General features: G+C 40.5%; 1 protein-coding gene across 3 annotated transcripts in view; it reads left to right on the top strand.

Moving 5' to 3' along the window:
* LOC143844958 (cadherin-19-like) overlaps positions 1 to 18395 on the top strand; it is a 74363-nt gene that overhangs the window by 42944 nt on the left and 13024 nt on the right. For all 3 annotated transcript variants that reach the window (XM_077352848.1, XM_077352847.1, XM_077352844.1), the window contains 6 exons: positions 2083 to 2184; positions 2555 to 2719; positions 7566 to 7750; positions 9049 to 9302; positions 11741 to 11877; positions 14455 to 14576. In XM_077352848.1, the coding sequence (XP_077208963.1) occupies positions 2083 to 2184; positions 2555 to 2719; positions 7566 to 7750; positions 9049 to 9302; positions 11741 to 11877; positions 14455 to 14576 (965 nt within the window). The remainder of the gene's footprint in view (positions 1 to 2082; positions 2185 to 2554; positions 2720 to 7565; positions 7751 to 9048; positions 9303 to 11740; positions 11878 to 14454; positions 14577 to 18395) is intronic.

The raw sequence follows: 18395 nt of genomic DNA, 5'->3' as shown, positions 1-18395 counted from the left end.
CTAGGGGTGTCTATGTTATGAACTGTACTTTAAAAGCTTATAAGTACTGTATGAACATGTAATGGAATGTGGAGGGCTAATGCTTAAGAGCCTCTTGTGGCGCAGAGTGGTAAGGTAGCAGACATGCAGTCTGAAAGCTCTGCCCATGAGGCTCGGAGTTCGATCCCAGCAGCCGGCTCAAGGTTGACTCAGCCTTCCATCCTTCCAAGGTCGGTAAAATGAGTACCCAGCTTGCTGGGGGGGGGGGTAAATGGTAATGACTGGGGAAGGCACTGGCAAACTACCCCATAATGAATCTGCCATGAAAATGCTAGAGGGTGTCACCCCAAGGGTCAGACATGACCCGGTGCTTGCACAGGGGATACCTTTACCTTTACTAATGCTTAACAGCAGCTTGTGACTCAAGGCTCTGTGAGGCATTAACCCTTCATAGTCTAGTACATATCTATACAGCACTTTGTGGTCACAATTCCCTTGCTTGGCTTGTGTGGTTCGGGTGCCTGCCAAGATGCAGTGAGGTTACTTTGGGGAGTCCCTGTTAATACTCTGAAGTGTCTGCCTGCACTTTGGAGACTTGGAGGCTTGATGAATATGGGGGATTCTTGCCTGGCTTCCAGTTTCTGATGTGTGTGCGTGTGTCTTCCCAGGTGAAGTTTCACTGTGAGTTTGGTCAGACTCCTGTAGCTGCAGCTATCTTTTCCCGAGAGAGCACTGGGGAGACATTTTAAAGGGATTTGTTCTGTGAGCCTAGAAATGTAATCCACTCCTAACATGGAGAAACATGGAGAGTTTGTTGTTGAGAGAGAAGCAGGGTGTGTTTGGTGTGTGTATTTTGAAGGGGGATCCATTCTATATACTTTTGAACCTGAACCTGATATTTTCCCCAAAAGCACTTTCCCGTGGGCATCTTCTTTTTTGGGGGGATGGGAGTAACTTGGACCCACTAAGTCCAATTTGCACATAACTTTGTGAACCTGTAAAAGAGCATCAGAAGGAGGACTCCTGAGAGTTTGATGACTCTACATTGCACCAGGTCTTTTCTAGACACTCCTGAATCTACACCTGTCATTACTCCAAAAAGCACTTTCCTGGAAAATAATGGGGATTCTGTAAACCTGATCCCTATTGAACTCATAGGGCACATAAAGAAGTGACAGCTGGAACTCCTCTGTGAATTGTGTGTCTCTAGTATGCTGGGAGGCTGTTCTACCACATCACAAACCAAACCAGTTCCTTTGATACCTGAAAGTTCATAATGAATTGTGGCTCATGAACTGGGCATGCCACAAACCATGAACCAAAACACAAAAAGAATTACATTTTGCTGACTTATGACAATCCTTATCCATGGTTCCTCTATATATGTGTGAAACAGCCTGGGGGGAGAGGTGTGTGGAGTGTGTCTAGCTGTCCAAGTTGGAATAAGGCCAATCAGGATGCAGCCAGCAAAGCTGCCCCTACAGCTCCCACCCTCTGTCCCCGGACTCTAGCCTCTTTGCTCTCAGATGCACCTCAGTGCCTGGAGCCAGCAGCAGGTAAGGGGAGAGGGCCCTGGGCAAAGGATGGTGGTGGATGGCCTGCTAGTGAGGGCCTGTTAGGCTGGGCCTGCTAACGAGGGCCTCCCGGCCTGCTGACTGCCTGTTTTGGAGTTCTGTTCTGGGCCTGCTACCACTCTAGCCAGCCCTCGCCTGCCCCACTTGATCCGGCTGTGAGCTGCAGTACAAAGCCACCTTCAGCTGCCTGGCCAGGGGAGGGGACCCTTTCAAGGCCCATTCTTAGTAACGGGCTTTGAAGCTAGTCCCTATATAAGAATGTAATAATATTATACAATTCCACATCTCAAGTGGTTCCTTAGCTATCTCTTTTTTATTCTATTAATATTTAATACATTGTCTGGTCTGATTATGGATTTTTTTTTAATACTGGATAGCTCCATCCTTTATTTAGTTTAAGAAAGAAAATAACAGAAAAAAAGAGAACAAAACCATAACAAGTCAGTTCACCTTACTAATATATTTGTTAATACATCTATACATATCTGGCTAAATATTTGTAAGCAAATATGAAACTGTGTCTCCACAGGTACTTCTGTGATTCAGGTTACAGCTTCAGATGGAACAGGTGCCCGCCTGTTTTACAGCATTCTTCAAGGACAGCCCTACTTTTCTGTGGAGAGAACAACAGGTATTGTTGAACACAATGGTAACCTCATTTTGAAATTACAATTTTTATACATTTTTATGTTAAATCAAAATAGTTCTTCAAGGTTATCAAAATCAGAAAATCACCAATGCTACTGAAAACTAAGTTCCTGACATTAAGAAATTGTTCCTACCATTATGGCTAAACCTATCCTTTGGTAGAATAATGATTCTTGTCCTTTTTTTTATAAGAAAAAAAACCATGAAAAGTTGGTTTTAAGTGCTTGTTTTAAAACATTTGAAAATCATAACATTTTAAAGTGTCCCACCTTTCACCAAAGAGCTTAGAATTGTGTTCTAAGAGAAAAATCATTTCACGAAATTCAAGTGCATTAAATGTATATGTTTTTTAGGAGTAATAAGAACATCTTCCCCATTGGATAGAGAAACTATAGATAAGTGTTTTGTTGTCATCCAAGCCCAAGACATGATTGGTCAAATGGGTGGACGTTCTGCAACGACAACGGCAACTATCAACCTCTCAGATGTTAATGACAATCCTCCAAGATTTCCCCACAGTGAGTAGAAATTCTATTGGATTTAATATTACATATAGAAATCAACAGTACATAGACAACATTTTACATAAATACATTTATTCTTCAGAAAATACCAACTCTCCAGAGATCTGTTTGAGATAGCTCACAAAATCATGTAGCCACAGCATAATAACAAACAATATAATCTAGAGAATAAAACAGCATAAAATAATATCAGTATAAAATGATGTTAGCCAATCCTCAAACTAGGAGAAGACTGTAAAAACTGCTTTAAAAGATGGCCTCCCTCAGATAAAATCTTGAGTAAAAAAAAAATTATTTGGTGCCAATGCAGACTGTACAGCTCACTTCCTGTATTCAGCCTCTGATAGCAATTTGGCCATCACATTTTGGACAAACTGAAGTTTCCAAACAGTCCCATGTAAGGTACATTACAGTAATCTAATTTGGATGTGATACGAGCAGGCATCACCATGGCCAATGGAACACTTTTTGAGGAACAGTTATAGCTTTCATATCAGGCAAAACTGATAAAAGGTGCTACATTTCATAAGAGACATGTGAACCTCAAACTGTAAGCTAAAGTCCAGAAGCACTCCCAGGCAATGAATCTTCTCCTTCAAGAGGAGTATAGTCCTTTACATGTTAGGCTGATTTATCAATCTTTGAGTAATGGTATTGTTATCCAACAGCAAATCAGTCTTCTTTAGAATCTGCTTTGTTTGTTAATCCCTGTTCATCCCATCACTTTCTCTTGGCAACTGTTCAGGACATCTACAGAAAAAAATACAACTCAGTAGTATGTGTCATCCACATTTTGTGGTAGCTCAATATTGAAAATGTGTAGATTAACATTGCAAATTTATCATACACACTTACTCAGAAGTAAAACAAACTATGATGATTTGTGCTTAATCCCAGATTAGTATACAGAGATTATAGCACAAATGTATTACCTTCATGGCTTGGAATCATCACATCTCTTTAAATAAGTCCTCAAAAGGGTGTTCTAGAAATAGTTTTCAGGTTGAAAAACAAACAGATCTGAACCCTTTCAGTGGGACCGGAAACACATAAAGTCATGGTCGACAGGCTAAAATTTATAGAACGACTGTGGACAATGTGAATCATTTTACCCTATTTGCAATTAGGGATGGACACAAAACCAGTTTACAAATGAAGTTTGTCATGACTTTTAGCCAGCTCATGGTTCATGAAGTTGCTCAATGTGAGCATTCCTTGAACTCTGGTGTTGCTCGTGGTGGTTCACAAATGGATATATGATCAGACAGACTGTCTCTATTCGATTAAACTGTTTACAAAACAACAAGGCAACAGGAAATCAGAATTCTCCAGCCTTGGAAACACCAGAAGGAGCACTCTAAAGCTTAAAAGGCACTGCTGGCTGCCAATAAGAGAGTTTCCATTCTGCTCTTTGGGTTCAGAAGGCTGTGTGTGTGTGTGTGTGTGTGTGTGTGTGTGTGTGTGTGTGTGTGTGTTCAGTTCAGCTCCACATACTTTTGCCTGTCAGCTGTTTGCATGGCAGTTACACTGAGGCAGAGAACTCCATGAAAGCTGATTAGCAGAGCACGTTAATTTATTCCCCCCTGACTGTGAACTCTTCTTCCCTGCTGGGGTTTGGGTGCTAGGTGGACTCAGAGTTCTTTGTCACCCTTTCACTCTGCTCATGCTGAATACTGGGCTGAAGACCCACATTTTATAACCTCTTCATTGTGAAATGGTCTCCCTGCTAGTGGACTCAGGACTCTTTGCCACCCTGTCTGTCAGGGTTTATATACTGGATGCCTTGGCTGAGGGAGGACCTATATTTATATTGTTCAGATTGTAAACTCCTTCTTTGGTTTGGATATTAGGTGGACTAAAGATTTTTGCCAACCTCTCCCTTTGCTTGTACCAAGTGTCTGGGCTAAGGACCTATGGTTTATACCCTCCCGATTGTGAACTCCATTCCCCAATGGAAGATAGGGGCATCATCTTTGAGGGGCCATAACTCAGACTCCATAAATATAACCTTTACTTTTCTTGGAGGGCTTGTAGAGTCAGCCAGTTGTCTGCTACAATTTTGGTGTTTTGAGACTACTAGGTAGAGTATTTTACTACTTCATGGACTACTCAAACTGAATCAGTGTATCTACTGTTCAAAAAGTATGTGATAATCTGTGTTTTGCAAACCAAGCACACTGTGAACCATGAACCAAACAGTGCTCATCCCTATTTTCAGTGCCCTCTCCAAAATCACTGTAATGGGGCAGCACATTTTTGGATCAGGGCAAAAAATTTTTCCTCCATCTCTCTTGAATTGGTTCAGCACTATAATTCTAAGTTTGATCTCATACCTCAAAATGAAGACACCATACAAAAATACATGTTTAAACCAGGGTTTAATAATTACAATATGAAGCACGAATTAAACTCATGCTCCCAAATATGTGGTTAAGTCACCCTGGCTCCAAGTTCAAGGTGGCCGCAGGCCCTGCCTGCTTTCCCTCTCCTGCGCAAAATTTGTGCTGAGGTAGTTTGTCATGGCCTTCCTCTGCAGAGCCTTCCTTGATGGTCTTCCAAGGAGCAATGCTGTTTTGCTTCCAAGATCTGATGTGATCGAGCTGTACCATGCCAGCTTCCCTCTGACCAATCAGACAAGGACCCCAAAATTCCTGTTTGACACTGCTGTGGTCTAGCTAATTCTGCAACGTTGCCACAGGGAAGGAAGGAGAACTCTCAGCCAAAACTGAGATAAGACTTTTAAAATAGCCTTCTGTTCTCAGCTGTCTCACTGGCTACATTGCATGGTGTCTGGAGTCTCTAATTCTCTGAGGGGGGGAGGTATGGTTTGCAAACCTCTCATGCCATGATTTGGACAGAAATGTATTTTGATTTGATCCTTAAAAATTACTAGGGACAATATTTTCTCTATCTCTTTTGATTATAGTAGCCTAAATATTCTTTATGATTGCTGATCCAGTGAAACTGATACTTTTAGTCTCACTGATAATTAAAATCTTCTCTAAGTAGTACTAATTATGTGATAAATATAAACTGAATGATTAGGGAACAAAATGTCTCAGAGCAATATGCCTTTAGTTGAGGAAAGGCATACCTTGCTGCTTAAAGGCTTCACTTTGTGGCACCAATTTTCAGTCTGTTCCAGTGAACTCTGCAGCTTTTAATAAATTCATCTGGAGTTCCTCACAGGAACAGTAATGTCAGGTAAATTTGCTTGAAAGACCCATATCCCAGTATTTTTAATCTTCTGCAATGGACAGCTCTGGGCAATTGTTGAGTTCATTTTAAGGGACACTCTGAACTGAAGTAATGAAGTGTGATGAACAAGCCCAATAAGCTGTGGCAGAATATTTTGTGAACTGACTGCTTATCTTACCTAAAAACATTTCCCAGAATCCTCTGCAACATAGCAGGACAGCTTGATATGAAAAATGTCCCTAGGTAACCACTACTTTACAGGTATATTTCTCTGTGTAAAAACTAATACTCCAGTCCATTGTAGAATGAATCTTGAGCAAAAATGACTTGTAAAATAGACTTGTTGATGAAACATAGTAGAATTACTAAATCATATGAAATGAATGACCCTCAAAGATATGATAGGTGGAAATGCTCTCCACTTCACTTCAGAATTAAATACTTCATTGAATTTGATCTGCCTCTGTACTTTAAGTTATATTAACAGCTCCGAAATTGAGATGGCCATATAGGATTGTGTGATGCAACACATTACCAATAGCTCAAATGAAGGGTTGTTTTCTTCAAATACCTCCAAACCAAAGCAACTGTGATTGCCAAATGGCAGAACTTGATTCACAATTACATGTTTTCTTTGACTATACAAAATATGAAGCAGAAAGAGATACTTTTTTTGAGAAAATGGATTTTGAAATGTTCATTGTTTACTGATAATATAAGGCTAAGATTGTTTTTGAGCAGTTTGTCAAAATTGTGTTGATGTAGCAAACTGAGTTTTACTGGGGGGGCGGCGGGTTAATTCATGGATTTATAGGTGTATGGTTTATGGGCTATTAAGCCTTAATAAAAATGAAACTGAGTACCTTATGAAATGATCATGTAAATGTGGATGCGATTGATTACTTTTTATTCATTTCTGTACCTTTAAAGTTCTTTAATAGCCCAGAAGAAAGTCCCACTTTGTTCATTGGGGCTTATTTCTTGGTAAGTGTTATTAGTATTGCAGTCTCAGTCTGTTTTGCATCTTCAGCTCCCCCTTGAATATGGTTGTGGGATTCACGTTTTGAATAATGTCTTGCATCTGTGTAACAGATTTCATTATGATATTTCAGTGTTGGATGGAGTTATAAATAAGTTAATCTATGAGCAAACTGAAAAGCTGAGTGGGATGCTTAAACCAAAGACTGAATTTTACTTGGCCAATAAAAGAGAGAGAGAGAGAGAGAGACTCAGAAACATGTTGATTTTTTCCTGTCCATTGTTGCATTGTATTACCCATCCTTATAAAGGACATATTTGCAAACAGAAAAGTATATTGCCTCATATTGAGAAATGTATTCACTGTGCAGTAATGCTAATTAGTTCATGCCCTGATACTTTTATTTAGACATAAGGAAAACTTAATAAAAAACAGAAAAGTGTAGTTGAAATGTGTTGTCTTAAACTAATCCATAAAATCTGATAGGACATTGATCAACAAAGAAAGAAATTCATAAGGGAGGCTAAGAAGAGTTTCTTAACTGTAATTCTTTCTGTGAGCAATTAACCATTGGAATCCAGGATGGCTTATTCTTAAATGTTCTTGTGTTGATGTTCAAGAATTTAGTGAGACTGTCACCATACTGTCAGCTATTTTTTTAAGGACGTTATCATATGAATATCTCTGAGGCGGCACCCATAGGAACCATTCTAGGCAAAATCTTGGCCGAAGACAGTGACATAGGAGATAATGCAGCAATGAACTATGAAATAGAAGGACATGCTTCTCACATCTTTTACATCATTACCAATAATAAGACTCAAGAAGGAATTGTCATATTAAAGCAGGTGAGACATCAAAGCGTATTAAAAGAACTAGCATGGAAAACAATAACTCTGGTTGTTATAATATTCTTTGTTGCCCATAATATGCTATATGTGATGATGAAAAAGAAGATTTGGTTCTTCTATGCAGCTTTTTTCTGCCAGGAGTCTCAAAGCAGCTTACAATCGCCTTCCCTTTCCTCTCCCCACAAAAGATACATGTGAGGTAGGTGAAGCTGAGAGAGCCCTGATATTCCTGCTTGGTCAGAACAGCTTTATCAGTTCTATGGGAATTCCAAGGTCACCCAGCTGGCTGCATGTGGAGGAGCGGGGAATCAAACTTGGCTCACCAGATTATAAGTCAGTGCTCCTATCCTCTATACCAAACTGTATATAAAAGCCCATTTCTAAGGGCCAGACTAGATGTCATGCTGGAGACTGTGACTCAATACCTTGTCTGTTTAAGTAATTTTAGTTACGGGGGTAAGGAGGCCACATTGCAGCAAAACATGGGAGAAACCATTTACACCTCTCTCAGGAAAATCCTTCTACCCCTTCAGCTATTTGCTGTGATAGGTTATATACATAACCCAATGGGAAACAAAAACACCTTATAATGAAAAAATACAACAATCCAAAGATGGGGAGAGGATTCAGGGTGAATAGCAGGTCTCATCTTCCCCCTCTCATACATTTTCCCAATTGAAGGACAGAGTTTTACTTCTTGCTCCTTTAGAATCCAAACCTTATGCACCAGTGGAAAGAATAACAGAAGCCACCATATCTTATTAATCTTCTGCTAACCAGCTAACAAGCTCCTGCTGCTTCATCCCCTACTAGTCAAAAGCTTAAAAGCAAATGAAAGCTGATTTATTTTCTTTCTCATTCACTAAGTGAGAATTTCAGAAAACAATTTCCTCTGCAGAGTTTTTATCAAAATTACTAGTGAGATGTCAACAAGAAACGTCTACCTGGAAAACAAAATGCATTAACACAGAAAGTTAACATTAAATCGTTCAAAAAGTGACAAAAGTTCAATTGTTTCCACCTCAATGATATTTCAGAAGTGACATGGGAAGAAACCATGAAGCCCTGAAAGTCAACCCAAGTAGTAAAGCTCAACTCAGTAAAAGCAAAGGTGAATAATTAATATGTTTTTACAGCAAGGAAAAAAATGTAGCACTAACCACTTTCAAAACAGTCCCCAAAGTAGTGTTCCATTGTTTCTTTCTTGTCTTTAATCTTCCACTCATCATTGATCTATAATTAATCTCCTAATGTTTAAAGATAAACATTCTACTTTCCATTTTTTTTCTCTGCAGAAAGTAGATTATGAAAACAGAAGTCGATATGATATTAGAGTCAAAGTTATCAATAGACACATTGATGAGCGTTTCCTACAAGATGGGCCATTTGAAGACACAACTCATCTAAAGATCAGTGTGGAGGACACTGATGAACCTCCAGTTTTCACCTCAAAGGAATATGCAATGGAGATTTCTGAAGGGGCTGTGGTTGGCTCACTTGTAGGGGCTGTGAGTGCTAGGGATCCAGACAATGCCAACAGCCCAGTCAGGTATGTTTAAAATTCCTTAAGACATGCAATTGGAATATAATGCCAAAGAATCATGGGCTCTTGCAGCACACTGAAAGCTATATTTCAAATGAAATGCAACCAGCCCAAGAGAAAAACACATATTCCTAGAGATTTTGTCTCCATTCTTGAAATGAGGTAATTTGAACATACCTGGGAACATGAAGGTTTCAGTTCAGTTGAATGCATTGCCTTGAGTTGCACTATTAATCACAACATACTATGTTGCATTCAGAAGACCATAAATGTGAGTAATATTGTGAAATGGGACATTTCTGCCACCCTTTCCTGCTACAGCCCACTTACAGTAGCATCCTAAGTCGAGTTTCAGAATGTAACACTAGCTTTATTTGTATGCAGTAGTACGTCAAGATTTGAGTCTGGTAGTACCTCACAGAACAACATGGTTTTGCCTGGATAAGCTTTCAGGAGTCAAAACTTCCTTCTGATGAAGATATCTGATGAAGGGAAGTTTACCTCTTAAAAGCCAACATATACCCTACCCGCCCCACCCCCAATTGTGTTGATCTCTAAGATGCTAATGGATTTGAATCTAGCTAACCTAAGCAGAGTTACAATTTAATTGTAACACTGAATGTTTGTAGCCAGTAAAAATGTGACTTTGTGTAAGGTGGGAAGCTTCCAAATTTTGCACCTGCAGGTATGGGGACTCTCACAAAGAATGTGGAAGTTGAGGTTTGCAGTGAGAAGGGAAACTGGCAAAAATTATCACTCCTCATCTACCTCTGGGAAAGTTGTTTCTCTGGTAGAAAAAGATCTTGGGATCCAACCAATTGTTATCAATTAAACCTTTTTTTCCCTTCAGTCAATTTTTTAAGGCAAAGAACAATGGTATCACAAGGGTTCCAAGTAGTTCCTGGACCCTTAATTCAGACCGTTTATGCACTGGAGGTTTCATTCCGGGCTGCAGGCTGGAGTTTTAGTCGTGAAAGGTTGCCCCACCTCTTTTTGCACCCACACGGGGGAGCATTTGGCCCGGTGCACCTCATCCACCCCCAATTTGTGCTCCTGCATGGGAGCTGGGGCAGTGAAGTTCCCAGAGAAGAAAGGGATAATGCTCAGAAACAGACTGCAATGCCTATTTAAAGCATTTCTGGTCTGCATTTCCATCTCATGGGAAATCACCAGGCAGATAACATTTATTTTAAATAATCTCATAAATAAAATGTAGGAAGCAATCAAGCAAATAACCACATCTGTAAGAAATAAAGTATCCAAAGTAGCAACTTTAGGGGATTTAATATGGTATTTAATCTTTACACTCTTCTCTTTATCCTCACAATAGCCCTGCAAGCAGGTTAGGCGGAAAGAAAATGAAAAAGGTCCTAGGCCATCCAGTGAGCCTCTGGGAGAAGGGACGGGATTTGAATCTTCATCGTACCCATGCTAGTTCGTCACTCCAACAATTATGCAACACTGACTCTCTATGATAGTGGATCCCTCTCCCCGCCCCCCCCCCACAGCAAGAAGCGGCTGATTTGCTCACGGCCTGTGTGGAGGGGCGAAGAGAGGGTGCCGCAGCCGCCAGCGGTGCAAACGCGCATGCACAGACTTGCCGCGCATGCATATTTGCATCCGGCAGGACCACAAACGTGTGCACACGGCAGTTTTGAGCATGCACGTATGCACAGCACCGCCGCAAATGCATTTCCCCCCCCCGCCGGACGCAAACGTGCATGTGCGGCAAGTCCACGCATGCACGTTTGCATGGGGGCTGTCGCACATGCGCGGGGCCCCGGGTCGCCCTCTCCCCCCACCCCATGGCAGCAGTCCACAGCCACAGAAAGGTTGCGGACCGCTGCTCTATGACATTACTGTTTGTAGGAAAAGGTGGTCCTGTGGCTTTTCTGCTTGTTTATGAGACTTTCTAAGAAGCAGTCCCATGTCTATTTCAGCATGAATATTTCCTTTTAAAAGTATATAGAATCGAAATGGAAGACATTCTAAACATGGTGTTTTGTTACTCCATCCTTCCTGGTGTTGCTCTTTTAACACTGTGTCAAGCTGGTGATGAAATAAGTGCACCATTCCGTCCCCAACTTAGTTGCCAGTGTTAAGTCATTTCACAAGTGGCACTTTGCTGTTTCTTTTCCATTGAATCACTCACCTGCTGAGAGCCTCCCTATGCAATAAGAATGAATAATACATTTTAGATTTGCTTCACATTAATATTGGTCTGAGGCATATTTAGCTTTCTAAAAAGAAGTGCTTTGATCTTGGCAGCAGCAAAGTTTAAATGTTTATTAGTGTGCATTTTTCATGATTCCTGAGTTTTGAAGCACCCATCCATATTCATGTCAATAGTTTTTTCTCTAAATGACAATAGCTTATCTGTCCTTGTTTCAGTAGGAGCCATTCAGTGCATGAACAAGTCTTGTTTTTTTCACTTTGTGGTGCAGGTATTCTATTGTTCCCAGCAATTATGTAAAGAGACATTTCAGCATCAATGCACAGAATGGAACAATCGTTGTAAATAAGCCACTGGATCGAGAGGTAGCTCCATTGCACCATTTAATTATTACAGCCACCGAATCAAGTGAGTATGAATTTTCAAGGCACCCTATGCTTGAGATACTGCATCTCTTTGTTGCAATTATCTTCCAAATGTTTTTTTCTCATTTTCTTGCTATTGACCGTTAAATGATGAAGTATTATTCAAGTGATGAGTTTGATGGAAGCAAAATAGTGTTTGAGCGTCAAAATCCTGTACTGTTTAATAAAAGAGTATATAACAAGATGGGGGAGAGAGAGAGAGAAATGTAATGGAATGGGATCACTAACCATTTGAGTAATATTAAGGAAAATAAATTGCTCTCTTGGTACAAGATCATATGATAAATTAGACCCTGGTTAAGTTCACAGCAGATTTTTTTAAACTGATACAAAATTAGCCAGGGTTTAATTAAACACCAATCAGAAAACCATACTTCAAAATAATTTTGAAAGCAGGACCTAAACTAGTCAGACCTGCATAGCTGCAATTAAACCTGGAAATCCTCATGTATATTTAAGATTTGTTTCAAAATGCAAAATTGGTTACTATTCCTTTGGATTCAGAACTTTTTTTTAATTCTTATTTATGACAGTGGAAGCCAACATAGATATGTTTGTGCATTCTTGTCTATTATGCTGGTTGTTCTCCATCAGCTAGCGCGTTTTAGGTTGATGGGAGCTATCAACGTTCTGCAAGGCCTGTAAAATGGAGCTCTTCTGCCAGGCTTTTGGTTGAGGCCGGTGGAGGGGAGGAATCCCAAGGCTGATTAATCGATCTATAGGTCCTATCCTATGACAGCTGACTGCCTGTTACCATCATATGCCAGTAATGGCATGTTACGGGTGGTGGCATGGGGACGGGAGGAATTGTTTTGTTTTTTGTCTGCCATTTGCCTTACTTTATGGGGTTGAATACTATGTTTAATTGGGCAGAAGGGTGTGTTAGTGTTTTTATTATATTTATTCTGTAAAGGCTGTTGCCTTATTTGTGAGCCGCCCTGAGCCAAGTTGTCGAGAGGGCTGGAGTATAAGTTTAATTAATCAACTAATATTAATAATAATAATAGGTCGGTGAATCCACTTAATGTGATTCCCAAAGAAGCACTTTAAAATGGAGGATGTAGCGAGCTGTCAGCTGGATGTGGGTGACATCATGTGCAGGGGCCAGAATATTCAATTTGCAATCGACTGGCATGGCACTACGTTTAATGGGTGCAGAAATGCCCATTGATAGCACAATATCCAGCAAGGAATTTGGATAGCAAGTATCAAAATACTGATTTCTATCTACACAAGAGTGAAGGGGGAGGGAAGAGTAAAGGAAAATCCAAAGCAATCAGTTAATGATAATATGATGCTGTTTCTTTCAGTTTTGGGTTGTTTTCAGAGTAAAAAGAGCTCAAAAATAAATATCAAAAGAAAAGAAAAAACTCTACAGACTGTATAAAACAAATGGAACAGGACTGTAAACTATTCCATTGTCTATTGCACATATTAAGAGCCTCTTGTGGCGCAGAGTGGTAAGGCAGCCGTCTGACAGCTTTGCCCATGAGGCTGGGAGTTCAATCCCAGCAGCCGGCTCAAGGTTGACTCAGCCTTCCATCCTTCCGAGGTCGGTAAAATGAGTACCCAGCATGCTGGGGGGTAAACAGTAATGACTGAGGAAGGCACTGGCAAACCACCCCGTATTGAGTCTGCCAAGAAAACGCTAGAGGGTGTCACCCCAAGGGTCAGACATGACCCGGTGCTTGCACAGGGGATACCTTTACCTTTACCTTTATTGCACATATTACTGCTCTGTCTTCAACTTTTATAATTCCATTATCTACATTTCAGAATGATGCACTACATAATGAAAGCAATCATAATTAATCATATAAATGCATCAAAGGGATGACAATGTAGGTGTTAAGCCAAATTGTTAGTCTTGGACAGCCAATCCACATAGGTGGCCTGTGTCTTGTGACTAGGTTTGATAGTGCAGGACTTTTAGTTATGCATAGGATATTTTCTTGGGCTGTTTGGTAGCTAACCTCACACAGAGCTTGATCCGGAGACATTATTTATGCTATTCATGTGCTGTTCCACCAACCAAGTTATGCCTTTCTCTGCAGTCTTTTCTACACTGTCATATATGGGATTTGACATTATAACCCAAATGGCACACAATGTGTCATTTTCCATTGTGATGAGAGGAATAATGTCAGATGTGGATAATAGTTCTATTTCATCCTTTTATATTTGTTACCCATCTACTTTTATTGGCCAAAGAAGAAGAGGAGTTGGCTTCTGTACTCTACTTTCTGTACCCCACTTTTCACTACCTGAAAGAGTCTCAAAGTGGCTTACAATTGCCTACCCTTCCACTCCCCACAACTCCTCTGTGAGGTTGGTGGGAGTGAGAGAACTCTCTGTGAGAACAGCTCTGATAGGACTGTGACTGGATTCAGGTGGAGGTGCAGGGAATCAAACCCAGCTCTCCAAAGTAGAGGCTGCCATTCTTAACCATGACACCAAGCTGGCTCACAAAAGAAAAGCTTTTCTAACAATCATTAGAACAGATCACATGCCACAGAACTGTGCACGATGTTGATACTGATTTTTCTTCCCTTTCATTCAGAGAACCGCAAACAAATATCAAATGCGAATGTTTCCATCCAAGTTGTTGATGTTAACGAATATGCACCAGAACTTTCAAAATACTATGAAATATATGTATGTGAAAATGCAATATTTGGACAGGTAGGACTAGCATGTCTTACTGTACTCCTTTTTCTCACTGATGAGATCTAATATTTTGGAGGATTGCAGGAAATGTAATAACTGTTAGGAAAATTTGGCTTAACACTACTTCCCATTGTTCCAGCAAATCTTATAAGATGTTCTTCAATAGATCGGTAAATCTTGTAAATATATGTAAATAAGATTCCATAATATCCTTAGACTAGTAGTCAATTGTTGTGCCTGTTTTCTTTTCTTTTCTGTGGTAATAGAGTTGGAGCCTGGGTCAGTCAGGGTCACAGATCTCCAGAGCCTGATAACGATTCCTGTGGCCCCCCTCATTTGAGCTCTGGACAGGGCCATTCATCCAGCCATACTTCCTCATTCCCTCCCTTTTGTTTTTCTTCTTCATGTACATGCCACATCTGCAGCTTGAACAGGAGATCCATCACCCAACCTAGTCCTAGTCTTATAAAGTGTGTGGCTGATGGTGCTGTGCTAATCATTCATTGCAATCAGAAGAGATGGGTCTATGGCAAAGCCATGTGCAAGGATATAGGCATGGAATCTTGCTTCCATATTGCTCAGCAAAGTCCATCTTTGTGAGATTTACTAATGTTAAGTAATGAATATAGCTGCTACTGCCTAGCCACTTTTCTTTGGTCTCCCTACCATTCCCACCCCCAATACTGTGCCCTTTAGCTTATGAAGTATGCAGTGCTAAACATTCTTCAGAGTCATCAGTTGGTACTCACTTTGAATTACAACTTTTTTCTTCTCCTCATAAACCTTTTCCGCATGGGAAATTCAGCCCAGGCCAGTGCTCGTTCTGTTGCAGGGCTAACACCCAGATGATGTTGCTGTTGCCCCACAGCAACAGGGGCATGCGGTGTCCCTGCCAATTATGCATGGCACTAGCCCAACCTAGCCACTGCTGGCATCTCCAGACTTTCTGGGGTGCTGTGTCAGGCCAGGGCTGGGATGGTGGCAGCATGGGGTACAATCAGAGATTACCTGCCCCGTGCATAATCAGTCATGAGGAAAGAGTAGCTTTACAAACTACCTAAGAAACATGCTATTACCCAATTTCCCTTTGCACTATATATCTGGCACTATATATATATATTTTAAAGTTCTGTATCTATATCAACTAAATGATGGCATTCTTAATCTTCCTTCAGCTGGGCTTTGTGGGTGCTACCAAACATTTTGATGTATTCTCTTAAAATGGGTCTTTCCCACCACAGGCCTGTAGCAATGGCCTGGCTCCATCACCTCCTATGACAGCCTGGAGGGGGCCCCACTCAGCTCTGCAGTGCTACATGGTATGATGGGGCCAAATGGGGCATTTTTTGATTTGCACAAAAGTGGGATTGTGTAAATAACTTCCCATTGCGGTAGAACTCTCCCACCCCAGCTGCCTCCATAAGGAATAAGTAATCCATGGTGGACCTGGTTGATTGCCAAAAAGCAATTCCCATTGCTATACAGAATCAGTATCAGAGTTTAGGGCAATGACATCAAAAGTTAGGTTGATAATAAATATTAAATGTAAAAAAAGATGGGCTTTTCATAAATGCATCCATCATGTTTATCAGGTACTTTTAGCAGAATGTTGTTATACTTTTATGCTACAGCTCTGTGCCTTCTGCCAATTTACATACCAGGAACACAATAGCCTGCTTCCTTTTACACAAACTGTTTTCAGGGCACTGCTCATGTAAAATTCACTACTCTCTGAGACACTTCAAAACAAGCTTGTGTCTGAAAGGTGTTCAATAAAATCTAATAAAATCTGATCCTCTTACAGGCACCAGAGGTAACAATAATATTAATAAACAATACTTTAGTGGGACCTTCAGCTATAATAACCAACCATGAAAGCTGGATGAAAATGACACAACAGGGAGAAAGAAGCCCATTCTTAAACTACAATATAACTAAAAGCTGTCTTTTAAAACTGGCATTGAGCTATACTTTGAAATGTTACTAACAAAGGTAATACTCAAGGTGGCCAGATCTGTGGATACTTAAGTCAGAATAGATGAGCTTTCTACTAGCCTAAAAAGTATCCCATGTTTGAAGAAAAATCTGAAACAAAAAATACACCAAGGAGTCTTCCCCTTTATAGAAGCGGAAGTTGTAGTTTTAAGAAATAAGTTGTGGGGCAGCCTGGAATCATTGGGTAGGGGAGGGAAGGGCCATCATTGGTTGCCAGACAGTGGAGGGGCTGGCTTGGAGGGTGCTGATTTGATGCCTCATTGATCAGTATTCTGAGCTGCTTAGGTTTCCAAGGACATGGTTGCAACTGAGTAGGGGAAATGATTTGAAAGTTCACATATCTCTGTCAGCATTATTGCCATCATAATTTTGAAACTGTTTTGGGGGTGGGGGGCGCTATCCCATTCTGGAAATATTTTGGGAGCTGACTGGCTGTTGCCATGCCACTCTGACTTTCTACTGGCACAGGGATTCTCATCATCATTCTTCTGTCATGCAGCTGCACTGGGAAAAGAGTGTAGCACAATGTCATTTGTTCCCTGAACTGGTGGAAATGCCCATTACACTGTCATATATCTGAATTATGCTTATGTAGGGGTCATTAGGCTTTCAATTCTGATTCCCCCTGGATTGCTCTTTAAAAAATGACAGGCAGTCTTTTTGATGGGCCCGATGTTCAGGAGTATATGGTATTTTTTTGCAATATAGAGACACCAAACATTGAGATCATGTAGAAGATCATCTGGGAAAGGTTCACTGTAAGTACGGTATCTTCAGCATGCATATAATCCATTCTGTATGCTTCTGAACCTGTGTCTGTCAAAATGGCCACTTGTTTTGACAGGTGCAGGTTTAGAAGGTCCAGGAGTGTATAGAACAGATCCTATGTAAGATAGAGGCATCAAAGTCACAGGGCACCTCCCATGGATGCTCCTCTACATAGTCTCCAAGTTTTAGCTTTGAAGTTGTGTAGCATTCTGATTGAGCAGAGAAAATTTGGCTAGAGATGCAGCTGTTCATGAACTGGCATGAACCTCCATGAACTGCTGGAAAATTCGTGCCCGTTGACCTGCCACTAACCTCGCTTCACAAATAACAAACAAGCCATGATAATGTTACAATAGTTGTCTTCAGTTATGGAACCCACTATTATTGTTGCTAATGTTATGAATTATGCTGTATTGTCCCTACGTATTGTGTAAAGTGCCCTGAGTGGTATAGAGGTATATGAAATAAATAATTCATCACAAACTTTCGTTTATAAGCTGGTTCATACTCAACTTGTCCAGTGAAGCTGAAAGATTAACATGAAAATCCATTAACTAAATAGGATTTTTTAAAAAAAAATTGAGAATACATTGGAAAACTATATATAAATGATGAAAGAATGATGGATTTCTTCAAAGAGATTAGGAATGATTTACAGAAAGCAACATAGCAATGTAAGAAGACATAGCTCAGAATGTCTTAGGCTGTGAACAAGTACATCTCCACCCACTCCAATGAGGCATTAAACCTTTTGAATTGGATGAGTTTAATTTATTGTGTATGACCATGAGCAATAATCATATAAAACATTAACAGTATAAAATTGATGCAAAATATACAACAAAAATACGAAGTTCAGATTAAAACAAAGATACAGAGAATTCTTCCAATAAAACAGTGTTAGTGAGACCAATGAGAAAGTGTGGCCATGACTTACCAGACAGCCACCATTGAAGGGGTGGTGGGTGGGTGAAGAAGGAAGGTGCATAGAGCCCAGCGGCAAGGGGACCCATGGGCCTATCTGTGGACCAGGACAGGATCCCCAGGGTTCTGCTGAGGATAGTGAACTGG

The sequence above is a fragment of the Paroedura picta genome, chromosome 9, assembly GCF_049243985.1.
Source record: "Paroedura picta isolate Pp20150507F chromosome 9, Ppicta_v3.0, whole genome shotgun sequence".
Classification (NCBI taxonomy): Eukaryota; Metazoa; Chordata; class Lepidosauria; order Squamata; family Gekkonidae; genus Paroedura; species Paroedura picta.
This window is presented reverse-complemented; position numbering and strand designations above follow the sequence as displayed.